Genomic DNA, 13,736 nt, shown 5'->3' with positions numbered 1-13,736 from the left:
AAATCTCGGGCAAGTAACATACCGAAGGACAAAAGGAATGGTATACATGATTATATGAATCCTTGGCACAGAGGTTCAACCGATAAGATCTTTGTAGAATATGTAGGATCCAATATGGACATCCAGGTCCCACTATTGGATATTGGCCGGGGAGTGTCTCAGGTCATGTGTGCATAGTTCTCGAACCCGCAGGGTCTGCACACTTAAGGTTCGGTGACGTTTCGGTATAGTTGAGTTATAGGTGTTGGCAACCGAAGGTTTGTTTGGAGTCCCGGATGAGATCACAGACGTCATGAGGGTTTCCGGAATGGTCCGGAAATGAAGATTGATATATAGGAATATTTTAGGTGAGCATTGAGGAGAGTTTCACATATGTGCAAAGTTTCATTATGGAACAACATTCGTGTAGATCTGGGTGAAGGAAACAAAATCGATGCTTGAAAAAAGATCATTCTTGAAAGCATTTTGGAGCATTGTTTTTTGCTTTTTCTTTGCCCACACATCCACCGATGTCATTTCATGTCGAAAGTTTGCACGCATGCAGAAATATAAGCAAAGTTTGCTATCAAAAAATTCAGAATGTTATTATCATTTTTTTCTATTTTAAATTCTCTGTGCATACCAGGAGCATGGACTAGAGTGACACTTTCGAGCTCAAACGATCCCCTCCCTCTCTAGCCTCCCCCCTCGCTCGCGCAAAAGTCAAAACCCAACCCAGAACCCCCAAAACCCTCACTTGGTCTCAAATCCACCACAATTTCTCCAAATTTCAGCTCACTCCCCTCCGGATTCGGCTCGCCTTCCCATCCATGGAGCTGCAGCTCACTCCCCTCCGCAGCCTCCCACTCTACTACCGCACCACCACCAAAGCCACGGCCACAGCAACGGCCAACACCGTCTCCGCATGCTCGGTGGAATCCCAAGCGCTCAAGCCACGGCCGCAGCTCCCGCGGCAGGCGCCCTTCCACAGCCGCAGGCGCAGCAGCCCCGTCCACCTCCCTTCCCTCTGCGCCGCCATCGAGCGGCTGGTCGCCGAGGGGCGTCACCGGGAGGCTTGCGACGCGCTCCGGGACGCTCGCGCGGGCGCCCCTTTCGTGGCTCTGCCAGCGTCCACCTATGACGCGCTGGTCACGGCCGCCTCCGCGCTGCGGGAGGCTGGCTCCGCGGCAGGGGTACTCTGGCACATGGAGAGCTCCGGGTTCGAGCCCGACCAGTACATGTGGAACCGGGTGCTTGGCATGTACCTGGTGTGCGGGATGCTCGCCGAGGCGCGCGAGGTATTCGATGGAATGCCGACCAGGAGCCGGGTCACCTGGGGGGTGATGATGGGCGGGCTGGTTGCTGCGAAGCGTCCTCGTGGGGCGCTCGCGCTGTTCGGGGAGCTATGGGAGGAGGTGGGTGTGGGTGTTGGGCCGAGGGTTGTCGTGGTGGCCGTCCGTGCGGCCACGGTGTTGGGGTCGGTGCACGCTGGACGGGAGCTGCATTGTTGCGTTGCCAAGATGGGGATGTTTGAGGACCAATACCTGCCATGTGCACTCATCGACATGTATAGTAAGTGCGGGCTGATTGACGAGGCGAGACAGGTGTTTGATGGGATACCATGGAGAAGTGTCGTGGCATGGAACACGATGCTGGCAGCGTATTCGCTACATGGGCGCAGTGAGGAGGCGTTGGACTTGTACCACAGTATGTGCGAGAGTGGTGCCAGCTTGGATCAGTTCACATTCTCGACGATGCTGAGGGTTTTCTCTAAGTTGGGTCTGCTGGAGCATGCAAAGCAAATCCATGCGGGCCTGATTCAAAGTGGACTACAAATGGACATTGTCGGGAATACGGCACTTGTTGATCTGTATTGCAAGTGGGGTCAGATGGAAGATGCAAGGCATGTTTTTGAGAGGATGCCTAGCAGGAACCTAATATCTTGGAATGCTCTAATAGCAGGGTACGGGTACCATGGCATGGGGAGTAAGGCTATTGAGATGTTTGAAAGACTGCTAACTGAAGGCATTGCTCCAAACCATGTGACATTTCTAGGAGTACTAAATGCATGTAGGTTTTCTGGCTTTATTGACAAGGGGAAGAGGATTTTCCAGTTGATGACTCAAAATCCAAAAACGAGACCACGTGCAATGCACTATGCCTGTGTTATCGAACTTTTTGGGCGGCAGGGGCTACTAGATGAAGCCTATTCAGTGATAAGGAAATCACCGGTCACCCCAACTGCCAACATGTGGGGAGCCTTGCTCACTGCTAGTAGGATGAACAAAAATATTCAGCTTGCTAGATTAGCTGCGGAGCAACTCTTGGCAATGGAACCTCAGAAAGTAAACAATTACATTGTGCTTCTCAACTTGTATATGAACTCTGGGAAGCGGGATGAAGCTTTGACTGTAGTAAGCACCTTGAAGAGGGCGGGGTTATATATGAGTGCTGCTTGTAGCTGGATCACAGTCAAGAAAAAGGATCACAGGTTTTTCTTTAATGATTGTCTCAACCCCAAAAGTTCAGAAATCTACCAAAGGCTAGATACACTAATGGAGGTGATAAAAGAACTTGGTTATGTTGTTGAGGAGGATGAATTGCTCCCTGATATTCTCCATGATGAGCAGAAGACATTGAAAATGTTCCATAGTGAAAAACTCGCAGTTGCATTTGGCCTTATTAGCACATCTCCATCTGCTCCCCTGACGATCAATCAAAGCCATCGGTTGTGCCATGACTGCCACAATGTAATCAAATTTGTAACACAAGTTACGAAGAGAGAGATTACCGTAAGAGATGCTAGCAGGTTTCATCATTTCAAACTTGGAACATGCTCTTGTGGCGACTACTGGTAGCTAGGTATGTCCAACTGAATGATTATTCCGCCTTGGCTTTATCTAAAGGCATGCTAATTCCTTGTGATCTAGGCATGCATTGCAATTTTATGCCACCAAAGCAAAGCAATTTATGACTAATCAGTATATTCACTTTCTGAAGTATTGAATGTGAAATCTACACCAGAGTTATTGCAGTTGACCTGCAAGTTATTTCCTACTCCCTCCGTTCCTAAATATAAGACTTTTTAGAGATTCCACTATGGACTACATACAGTCCGTAGTGGAATCTCTAAAAAGACTTACATTTAGGAATGGAGGGAGTAGATGTTATTTCTGTTGCCCCCCAAGTTTGATACGCAAAACATCACATATGACTGCTGGCATTGTTCTTTCATTGACTCATTGTTCGTTAATCAAAACATATTTTCCGGTTTCATGAGGTTTCCTTAAATCTTTGCCTTGTCGTGTCTGCTCTTGACTAAATATAGCAAAAATACTGCTAAATAGAATTTGCCGATGGCTGACAGTTCGGAGGTTCTGAAGCTAACTCTGGACTGGGAAAACTTGGAAAAGTAAATTAGTAATGTTTGAACGTTTTGAAGCTAAACAAAATTAGTCAGCATACAAGGCTTTTTTTTTTTGACATACAACATACAAGTGGTAGAGGCTAGGGTTCTACCAGGTCTCGGACGTAGGTTGTAGGGGTGGAAGTGCGGGCTGCGAGGTTGGGGACGCCGGCGCCGGCGGTTGGGCGCCGTCGCGGCGTGAGAGAGAGAGAGAGAGGCGGCTAGGGTTTGGGGCTCTCGTCTCCTGAGGGAGACGACAACAGAATATACTGTTTATTGTCTGATTAATATCGAAGGGGTACATGTGTTTATAAAGGAGGACAGCCTCCACTAAACCCTAGATAACTTGGACTCTAATATAACTTGGACTTCTAAGATAGGTAAGATAACTTGGGCTAAGCCCGTAATTAACCCTGCCCATTGGGCCTCCTCCGTTGGTACGTTGTACCGGTCATAACATCTCTCCCCGCCTTCTCAAACAGCTCGTCCTCGAGCTGAACATCTGGAAACTGCTGGCGGAAATCGTCGAGCTTCTCCCAAGTCGCTTCCTCCTCTGGCAGGCCGGTCCATTGTACCAAGACATGCCAGACGCCGCGACGCTGCTGCGCCTGTAGCACCTTCGCCACCTGTGCGGAAGCTGGAAGGAGGCGGCCATCCGAAGTAGGAGGAAGGGCCGGTGTCGCTGCAGGAGGGTCCCCGCGGTAGGCCTTCAGTAAGCCGACATGGAAGACGTCGTGGAGGCGAGAACCAGCTGGCAGCTCCAAGCGGTATGCGAGTGTGCCGACACGCTCCAGCACACGAAAGGGACCGGCGTAGCGAGGTCCCAATTTGCGCTTGGAGCGCGGGTCTAGAGACTGCGTGGTCCTGTGGAGGAGGCGCAGCCACACCCAATCGCCCACCGCGAACTCCGTCTCGCGATGATGAGCATCGTAGTACTTCCGAGCCAGCTGCTGTGCTTGGAGAAGACACTGGCGTGCCTCAGCCAGAATGTCGTCGCGGGTGCGGAGTAAGTCGCCCGCCGTCTCGGACCGAGCCGTCCCAGGCTCGTAAGGGAGCATCGCCGGAGGTGGGCGCCCGTAGACCACCTCGAAAGGCGTGGTGCGCAGGGCGGAGTGATAGGAGGTGTTGTAGCAGTACTCCGCCCACGCCAACCAGTCCACCCAAGCTCGTGGACGATCACCAGTAACACAGCGCAGGTACATGGCGATCACCTTGTTGACCACCTCGGATTGGCCGTCTGTCTGAGGGTGGAACGCCGTGCTCATGCGGAGCTTCACGCCCGCCAGTCGAAAGAGATCCCGCCAGACATGTCCCGTGAACACGGGATCACGATCGCTGACGATGGACGACGGAAAACCGTGGAGGCGGACGATGCCGTCGAAGAAGGCCCGCGCCACGGAGGCGGCTGTATATGGATGACCCAGGGCGATGAAGTGCGCGTACTTGGAGAAGCGGTCAACCACCGTGAGGATGACGGATTTGCCGCCCACCTTGGGAAGGCCCTCGATGAAGTCCATGGAAATATCCGCCCACACCTGGGAGGGTACATCCAGCGGCTGCAGTAGACCCGCGGGTCGTAGTGTCTCCGTCTTGTTCCGCCGGCACGTCACGCACGACCGCACCCAGTCGCGGACCATCGCGCCATCACCGGGGATGTAAAAATCAGCACGGAGACGATGGAGAGTCTTCTGCACGCCCTCGTGCCCTGCAGAGTGCGCCAAGGTCAGGACCTGGTGGCGCAGGTCGCCATGGTCGGGCACGAAGATGCGGCGGCCATGTAGGAGTAGCCCCTCGTCCAAGCGCCAGGGCGCGTCCAGCTCGCTGGCGTCAAGGCGCTGGCGCAGGCCTTGGGCGTCCACGGCCGTCGAAGTTGCCCGGCGAATGTCGTTGATGAAGGCGAAAGATGGCCCGGAGCGAATGCACATGATAGTGCCAGCCATGGCGACGTCGTCGGCGACATCCTCAGTGTCGCGGCGGGACAAGGCGTCGGCGACCGTGTTGAGACGGCCGGGGCGGTACTCAACAGTGAAGTCGAAGCCAAAGAGCTTGCTGATCCACTGGTGTTGCGGAACTGTGGAGAGGCGCTGGTCCAACAAGAACTTGAGGCTGTAGTGGTCCGTGCGCACACGGAATGACCGGCCCCAAAGATAAGGCCGCCAGTGGCGCACCGTCCGAACCAGCCCAATAAGCTCGCGCTCGTAGGCCGCGAGCTTGTGATGGCGAGCGGCTGAAGAAGGCGAGCGGTCCCTCGCCCTGGTGAAGGATGGCGCCGAAGCCGATGCCAGAGGCGTCGCAGTCGACGATGAACGGCATATCAAAGTCCGGCATCTGGAGGACGGGTCCCGTCGTGAGCGCCTGCTGGAGAGCCTCGAATGCCGTAGTCGCCTCCTCGTCCCAGGAGAAGGCGTCGCGTCGAAGGAGACGCGTCAGTGGCGCGGCGATGAGGCCGAAGTCCCGGATGTACTTCCGGTAGTAGCCGGCGAGGCCCAAGAAGCCGCGGAGCGCCCGCGGTGACCGCGGGATCGGCCACGCGGCGACGGCGGCGACCTTGTCCGCGTCCATCGCTACCCCGTCCGCCGAGATGACGTGCCCCAGGTACGCGACGGAGGTCGTGCCGAACGAGCACTTCGAGCGCTTGAGGTGAAGACGATGCGCTCGAAGCTCGTTGAAGATGATGGCCACATGTTGTAGATGCTCCGCCCAAGATGCACTGTAGATGAGAATGTCATCAAAGAAAACAAGCACAAAGCGGCGCAAGTATGGGCTGAGCACGTCGTTCATCGGGGCCTGGAAGGTCGCCGGCGCGTTGGAGAGGCCAAACGGCATCACCAGGAACTCAAAGTGGCCATGGTGAGTGCGGAACGCCGTCTTCTCGATGTCGTCAGGGTGCATGCGCACCTGATGGTAGCCCGAGCGAAGGTCGAGCTTGGTGAAGAAGCGCGCTCCGTGTAGCTCGTCCAAGAGCTCATCCACGACGGGGATGGGGATCTTGTCCTTGGACGTCAGGGCGTTGAGGGCACGGTAGTCGATGCAGAAGCACCATGTGCCGTCGGACTTGCGCACAAGGAGCACCGGGGCGGAGAACGGCGATGTCGAAATCCGGATGATGCCCTGCGCGAGCATGACCGCCACCTGACGCTCGAGCTCGTCTTTCTGCAGCTGAGGGTACTGGTACGAACGCACGGCTACAGGTGCCGTATCCGGCAGCAGGTGGATGCGGTGGTCACAGGGCCGCACGGGAGGGAGGCCCTGTGGCTCGTCGAAGATGTCGCTGTGCTGCTGCAGGAGGTCGGCCAGGAGGGGATGCGCCTCGTCCAGTGCGGACGCCATCAACTGGAGCTGTGGAGTCACGGCGCCGGAGCCGCCGATGCCTGTCCACTGAACGCGACGGCCGCCCTCGCGCCAGAAGATGAGGGACAGCACATCGAGGTCCCAAAGGATGGGGCCGAGAGTGGACAGGAAGTCGATGCCGAGGATGAAGTCGTAGCAGCCCAGGTCGATGCCGACGCAGTCGATGGAGAACGGCTCGTCGCCGATGAGGACGGGAACCTGCCGCGCCACCCCCTGGCAAGCAAGGCGGTCCCCGTTGGCGACGGTGACGCTGAACTTCTCCGAGCCCGCCGGTTGGAGTGCGAGGCGGCGCATGGCGTCCCCGGACAGGAAGTTGTGCGTCGAACCCGTGTCCACGAGCGCGGTTAGACGCTCCCCGTTGATCGTCACCGGAAGCAGCATCGTCTTTGCCGTCTTGATGCCAGCCATGGCATGAAGGGAGACGACGAAGGCGGTCGCGTCGACCGACCCGTAGGTCGTGACGCCGGCCTCGGAGAGTGTGGTGGCGTCGAGCTCCGCGGTGAGGGCCTCCACCTCCGCGTCGTCGACTGTCTCCAAGTAGCACAGGCGGGCGCACGTATGACCCGGCGCATACTGCTCGTTGCAGTTGAAGCACAGGCCCTTCCGGCGCTGCTCGAGCTGCTCGGCCGACGTCAAGCGCCGGAAGGTGCGTGTCGGCGCGGGGGCAGCCGCCGTAGCGGCCGGCGGGGCGGGGCGTGTCGGGGGTGGCGGCCGCCGGGGCGGGGCGGGTCGGGGAACGCGTGCCGCGGCCCAGGAACGCCTGCTGCAGGGCGTTGGCGCGCTGCTCGTACGCGCGTGCGTAATACATGGCCGTCTGCAGGTCCTGGGGGTCGCACATCTCGACGTCGATGCGGATGTGGTCGGGAAGGCCGCCGATGAAGAGCTCGGCGCGTTGGCGAGCCGTGACGTCAGGCGCATGGCAGGCCAACGTCTGGAACCGGTCGGCGAAGTCCTGCACCGAGGTGGTGAAGGGAAGGCGACCGAGCTCGGCCAAGCGGCTCCCACGTATGGGGGGCCGAACCGGAGGAGACACAGGTCGCGAAAGCGCTCCCATGAAGGCATCCCGCCCTCGTCCTGCTCGAGGGCGTAGTACCAAGTCTGGGCGGCGCCACGGAGGTGGTAGGAGGCGATCCACGTGCGGTCGGACGCCATGGTCCGCTGCCCCCTGAAAAACTGGTCGCACTGATTGAGCCAGTTCAGGGGGTCGACGGTGCCGTCGTAGGTGGCGAACTCCAGCTTGGTGAAGCGGGGTGGCTGCTGCACGTCTGGCGAGGCCGCGTAGGTGCCCTCGTGACGGCCCAGTGCGGCGGAAGGAGAGTGTTGCGGCACCACAGAGCTCCCGGCGTACGGATCAGTGTACCCGCCGAACCCCCCGAAGGTGGGGGCGGGTGGCTGCAACACCGTCGGCTGTAGTGGCGCCGTCGTGTAGGTCGGCGTGTCCATCCACGTCGGTAGCGGGGACGGCGACGGCGGCCACCGGACCTGGGTGATCGGCAGGCCCTGGGGCACGACAGTCGCCGGGGGCGGTGGCGCGAAGGGCGCCGCCGGCGGAGGCGGTGGTGGCGGGGTTGCGTACGGAGCCTGGAGGAGAGTCCGGAGGTTCGAGACCGCCAGGTTGAGGTCGCGGATCGCCGAGGACATCTCCGCCGGGGAGAGGACGGGAGCGGGTTCGGCCGCCAGGGCTGCGGGACCGGAGGCGGCCGGGCCTGAGGTGGCCGGCGGCGGTGAGTGGTGCGGCGGCGGCTGCTGCTGTGAGGTGGCGGGGAAGGCGGTGGCGGCGGCGGCGGTGGTGGCGGCGGTGGTGAGCGCATCGTCTTCACCTCAAGTGCTCGAAGTGCTCGTTCGGCACGACCTCCGTCGCGTACCTGGGGCACGTCATCTCGGCGGACGGGGTAGCGATGGACGCGGACAAGGTCGCCGCCGTCGCCGCGTGGCCGATCCCGCGGTCACCGCGGGCGCTCCGCGGCTTCTTGGGCCTCGCCGGCTACTACCGGAAGTACATCCGGGACTTCGGCCTCATCGCCGCGCCACTGACGCGTCTCCTTCGACGCGACGCCTTCTCCTGGGACGAGGAGGCGACTACGGCATTCGAGGCTCTCCAGCAGGCCCTCACGACGGGACCCGTCCTCCAGATGCCGGACTTTGATATGCCGTTCATCGTGGACTGCGACGCCTCTGGCATCGGCTTCGGTGCCGTCCTTCACCAGGGCGAGGGACCGCTCGCCTTCTTCAGCCGCCCCTTCGCCGCTCGCCATCACAAGCTCGCGGCCTACGAGCGCGAGCTTATTGGGCTGGTTCAGACGGTGCGCCACTGGCGGCCTTATCTTTGGGGCCGGTCATTCCGTGTGCGCACGGACCACTACAGCCTCAAGTTCTTGCTGGACCAGCGCCTCTCCACAGTTCCGCAACACCAGTGGATCAGCAAGCTCTTTGACTTTGACTTCACCGTCGAGTACCGCCCCGGCCGTCTCAACACGGTCGCCGATGCCTTGTCCCGCCGCGACACTGAGGATGTCGCGGACGACGTCGCCACGGCTGGCACTATCATGTGCATCCGCTCCGGGCCATCTTTCGCCTTCATCGACGACATTCGCCGGGCAACTTCAACGGCCGCGGACGCGCAGGGCCTGCGCCAGCGCCTTGACGCCGGCGAGCTGGCAGCGCCCTGGCGCCTGGATGAGGGGCCGCTCCTCCATGGCCGCCGCATCTTCGTGCCCGACCATGGCGACCTGCGCCACCAGGTCCCGACCTTGGCGCACTCTGCAGGGCACGAGGGCGTGCAGAAGACTCTCCATCGTCTCCGTGCTGATTTTTACATCCCCGGTGATGGCGCGATGGTCCGCGACTGGGTGCGGTCGTGCGTGACGTGCCAGCGGAACAAGACGGAGACACTACGACCCGCGGGTCTACTGCAGCCGCTGGATGTACCCTCCCAGGTGTGGGCGGATATTTCCATGGACTTCATCGAGGGCCTTCCCAAGGTGGGCGGCAAATCCGTCATCCTCACGGTGGTTGACCGCTTTTCCAAGTACGCGCACTTCATCGCCCTGGGTCATCCATATACAGCCGCCTCCGTGGCGCGGGCCTTCTTCGACGGCATCGTCCGCCTCCACGGTTTTCCGTCGTCCATCGTCAGCGATCGTGATCCCGTGTTCACGGGACATGTCTGGCAGGATCTCTTTCGACTGGCGGGCGTGAAGCTCCGCATGAGCACGGCGTTCCACCCTCAGACAGACAGCCAATCCGAGGTGGTCAACAAGGTGATCGCCATGTACCTGCGCTGTGTTACTGGTGATCGTCCACGAGCTTGGGTGGACTGGTTGGCGTGGGCGGAGTACTGCTACAACACCTCCTATCACTCCGCCCTGCGCACCACGCCTTTCGAGGTGGTCTACGGGCGCCCACCTCCGGCGATGCTCCCTTACGAGCCTGGGACGGCTCGGTCCGAGACGGCGGGCGACTTACTCCGCACCCGCGACGACATTCTGGCTGAGGCACGCCAGCGTCTTCTCCAAGCACAGCAGCTGGCTCGGAAGTACTACGATGCTCATCATCGCGAGGCGGAGTTCGCGGTGGGCGATTGGGTGTGGCTGCGCCTCCTCCACAGGACCACGCAGTCTCTAGACCCGCGCTCCAAGCGCAAATTGGGACCTCGCTACGCCGGTCCCTTTCGTGTGCTGGAGCGTGTCGGCACACTCGCATACCGCTTGGAGCTGCCAGCTGGTTCTCGCCTCCACGACGTCTTCCATGTCGGCTTACTGAAGGCCTACCGCGGGGACCCTCCTGCAGCGACACCGGCCCTTCCTCCTACTTCGGATGGCCGCCTCCTTCCAGCTTCCGCACAGGTGGCGAAGGTGCTACAGGCGCAGCAGCGTCGCGGCGTCTGGCATGTCTTGGTACAATGGACCGGCCTGCCAGAGGAGGAAGCGACTTGGGAGAAGCTCGACGATTTCCGCCAGCAGTTTCCAGATGTTCAGCTCGAGGACGAGCTGTTTGAGAAGGCGGGGAGAGATGTTATGACTGGTACAACGTACCAACGGAGGAGGCCCAATGGGCAGGGTTAATTACGGGCTTAGCCCAAGTTATCTTACCTATCTTAGAAGTCCCAAGTTATATTAGAGTCCAAGTTAGAGTCCAAGTTATCTAGGGTTTAGTGGAGGCTGTCCTCCTTTATAAACACATGTACCCCTTCGATATTAATCAGACAATAAACAGTATATTCTGTTGTCGTCTCCCTCAGGAGACGAGAGCCCCAAACCCTAGCCGCCTCTCTCTCTCTCTCTCACGCCGCGACGGCGCCCAACCGCCGGCGCCGGCGTCCCCAACCTCGCAGCCCGCACTTCCACCCCTACAACCTACGTCCGAGACCTGGTAGAACCCTAGCCTCTACCAATTTGGTATCAGAGCACCGTTATGGGTTCGATGAGTTTGTCGGACCTTCCCACCACCACCGCCGCCGCCAAATTGGTAGAGGCTAGGGTTCTACCAGGTCTCGGACGTAGGTTGTAGGGGTGGAAGTGCGGGCTGCGAGGTTGGGGACGCCGGCGGTTGGGCGCCGTTGCGGCGTGAGAGAGAGAGAGAGGGAGGCGGCTAGGGTTTAGGGCTCTCGTCTCCTGAGGGAGACGACAACAGAATATACTGTTTATTGTCTGATTAATATCGAAGGGGTACATGTGTTTATAAAGGAGGACAGCCTCCACTAAACCCTAGATAACTTGGACTCTAATATAACTTGGACTCTAATATAACTTGGACTTCTAAGATAGGTAAGATAACTTGGGCTAAGCCCGTAATTAACCCTGCCCATTGGACCTCCTCCGTTGGTACGTGGTACCGGTCATAACAACAAGGCTTGGTAAGCTTATAAGTTTTTAATCCATTTCAGATTTTGGAAAGGTAAATTACAAGTTTGATTCTCATTGATATGCATGTTTGCTGTGTCTTTCGTTGTTATTTCACTGGCTGTCAAAACTTGTTTGCATGTCGTGGTAAATACCATCTTATCACTCTTAACCTTTATGGCATGCTAAGAAGAAAAGTATTTTCTTTGAGTACATCAGGTCGATACTTTTCCCTGCGTTTTCGGTTTTCCACTGGCTTTACAAACCTTGTGTGAAAGAAGAATCTGCAAAAGTAGGCTGAATATGTGATGGGGTGTCTTTCGTACTGGAGATGCCAATATTTACTTGTGTCCTGCAAGGAAGGAATAAAGCTCAGGTGCAACAAAGGATCGAAGGAAAGTATAACACTTTGAGCATCTTTTGACAGCTAGTTTCTAACAGCGTCATAGATGGAGAAAATTCTCCTGTTGCACTTTTGCCCTGGTCTCTTTATTCAGCTCTTAGCAATATAAAGGGCCACAGCTCCCTTCATTGTAAGCAGGCAATCTTTCGTCCCGCAACTTCTGAGCTGACAGAAGTTTGAGAATACATCTATACAAGATGGCCAAAATGATAGCTGCTGTCATTGTCTGTGTGTTGGTTTTAGCCCTGGATATCACTGCTGGCATACTAGGACTTCAGGCCCAGGCTGCACAAAACAAGGTATTGTTGCACTCGGATTTTCTTCATGAAATGTACTATTTTTAAATAAGGGTTTGATTAAACTGATGTTTTCAGCTGTTTCAGCTTCATGGACGGTTGTTACTGTAGAGTAGTTAAAGGTGCTTCAAACGATAGTTCTATCTGATGCCTGCTCTCATTTGATCTTCTTGACAGACTAAAAAGGTGACAGTGCTCTTCATCCAATGTGAGAAACCGGTGTATAAAGCATACCAGCTAGGGCTCGCAGCAGCAGTGTTCCTGGTAGTTGCTCATGCAGTGGCCAACTTTCTCGGTGGCTGTGCCTGCATCTGCTCTCAGCTGGAGTTCATCCGGGCATCCATCAACAGGAAACTCGCAGCAACTCTTATAGTTCTCTCATGGTAACTTCGCTCTCACCTTAAAACATTATTTTTGCAAATCTATAAGTGACTTAAAAATTTGTGGGAAAGCAGCACTTCATTTGTGGAAGTAGAATCATGATAAGATATGATCTGCACCTTTTTTTCTTCTCGAGAACACACAAAAGGGTTGCAGGCCATTTCAGTAAGCCAGAGAAGACAAATAACAACCTGAGACTATGGTCTTGGAATTGCTACAGCTCTGTTGGTAAAAATATTCTGGTCTTAATAATTTATGGTTAATAACTATTGTTTAATGCTCTAATAGGATTGCTCTCATCGTCGGGTTCTCGTTGCTGCTTGCTGGGGCCATGTCCAATTCCAAGTCAAAGACATCGTGCGGGTTCGTGCACGGCAAGACCCTGGGCCTCGGAGGGATCATGTGCTTTGTCCATGCAGGGATCACGGTCGCCTACTACGTCACCGCCACAGCAGCGGCACATGAAATTCGTTAGGCCAGTAGGCATCGTGCGTGCCATCCTTTTGGCCAGCGAGACTACAGTCTGATACTTTCTCCCAGGAGATAACCATTCTTTCCTTGCTTTTGTTGTTCCGCATCTTTCAGTTTGGGGTCCGGCTTTTTACCTTTTTATATTACAACTCATGGAAGCACTAGGCTCCGACTTGTATCGAAGTTGCACAAAAATGAATATGATTGTGGTTTGATTGATTCATCACTGTTTTGCTGTGAATGCTTGCCCAACAAACAATGCTGATTAACTTTCAGCAATTCATATTTAAATTCTAAATTCTGTCAAGTGGTATCAAATACTGTCTCTGTTTCTAAATATAATACATTTTGGCGGTTTATAAGTTTATTTTAAACTGTCAACACTGTCTTATATTTAGGAACAGAGGGTGTAGCTCAAAGTAGTCCGAACTCCAAAGGAATTCTGTCTGATACTTCCTCCGTTCCTAAATATCAGTCTTTTTAGAGGTTATATTATAAACTACATTCAGACGTATAGAGACATACTTTAGAGCGTGATTCACTCATTTTGCTGTGTGTGTAGTCTTTAGTGGAATCTTTTAAAAAAACCTATATTTAGAAACAGAGGG

The 13,736-nt window shown here is 56.1% G+C and overlaps 2 protein-coding genes across 2 annotated transcripts; both read left to right on the top strand.

Moving 5' to 3' along the window:
• The first annotated feature begins 698 nt into the window (after positions 1–698).
• On the top strand, positions 699–11,884 carry LOC123407099 (pentatricopeptide repeat-containing protein At5g50390, chloroplastic-like). Its single transcript, XM_045100145.1, has 2 exons — positions 699–2,841; positions 11,797–11,884. The coding sequence occupies exon 1, from the start codon at positions 810–812 to the stop codon at positions 2,835–2,837; it is 2,028 nt and encodes a 675-aa protein (XP_044956080.1). The 5' UTR covers positions 699–809; the 3' UTR covers positions 2,838–2,841; positions 11,797–11,884.
• LOC123407101 lies at positions 11,846–13,351 on the top strand. Its single transcript, XM_045100148.1, has 3 exons — positions 11,846–12,279; positions 12,454–12,659; positions 12,946–13,351. The coding sequence occupies exons 1-3, from the start codon at positions 12,178–12,180 to the stop codon at positions 13,130–13,132; spliced, it is 495 nt and encodes a 164-aa protein (XP_044956083.1). The 5' UTR covers positions 11,846–12,177; the 3' UTR covers positions 13,133–13,351.
• Positions 13,352–13,736: the final 385 nt, after the last annotated feature.

This window comes from Hordeum vulgare, chromosome 7H (genome assembly GCF_904849725.1).
Source record: "Hordeum vulgare subsp. vulgare chromosome 7H, MorexV3_pseudomolecules_assembly, whole genome shotgun sequence".
Classification (NCBI taxonomy): domain Eukaryota; kingdom Viridiplantae; phylum Streptophyta; class Magnoliopsida; order Poales; family Poaceae; genus Hordeum; species Hordeum vulgare.
This window is presented reverse-complemented; position numbering and strand designations above follow the sequence as displayed.

Bases quoted from the DNA above. Each gene is read 5' to 3' on its own strand.
- LOC123407099 (XM_045100145.1), top strand. From the start codon at position 810: ATGGAGCTGCAGCTCACTCCCCTCCGCAGCCTCCCACTCTACTACCGC.
- LOC123407101 (XM_045100148.1), top strand. From the start codon at position 12,178: ATGGCCAAAATGATAGCTGCTGTCATTGTCTGTGTGTTGGTTTTAGCC. The intron at 12,280-12,453 runs GTATTGTTGCAC...TCTTCTTGACAG, and splicing joins CCCAGGCTGCACAAAACAAG to ACTAAAAAGGTGACAGTGCT. The intron at 12,660-12,945 runs GTAACTTCGCTC...ATGCTCTAATAG, and splicing joins ACTCTTATAGTTCTCTCATG to GATTGCTCTCATCGTCGGGT.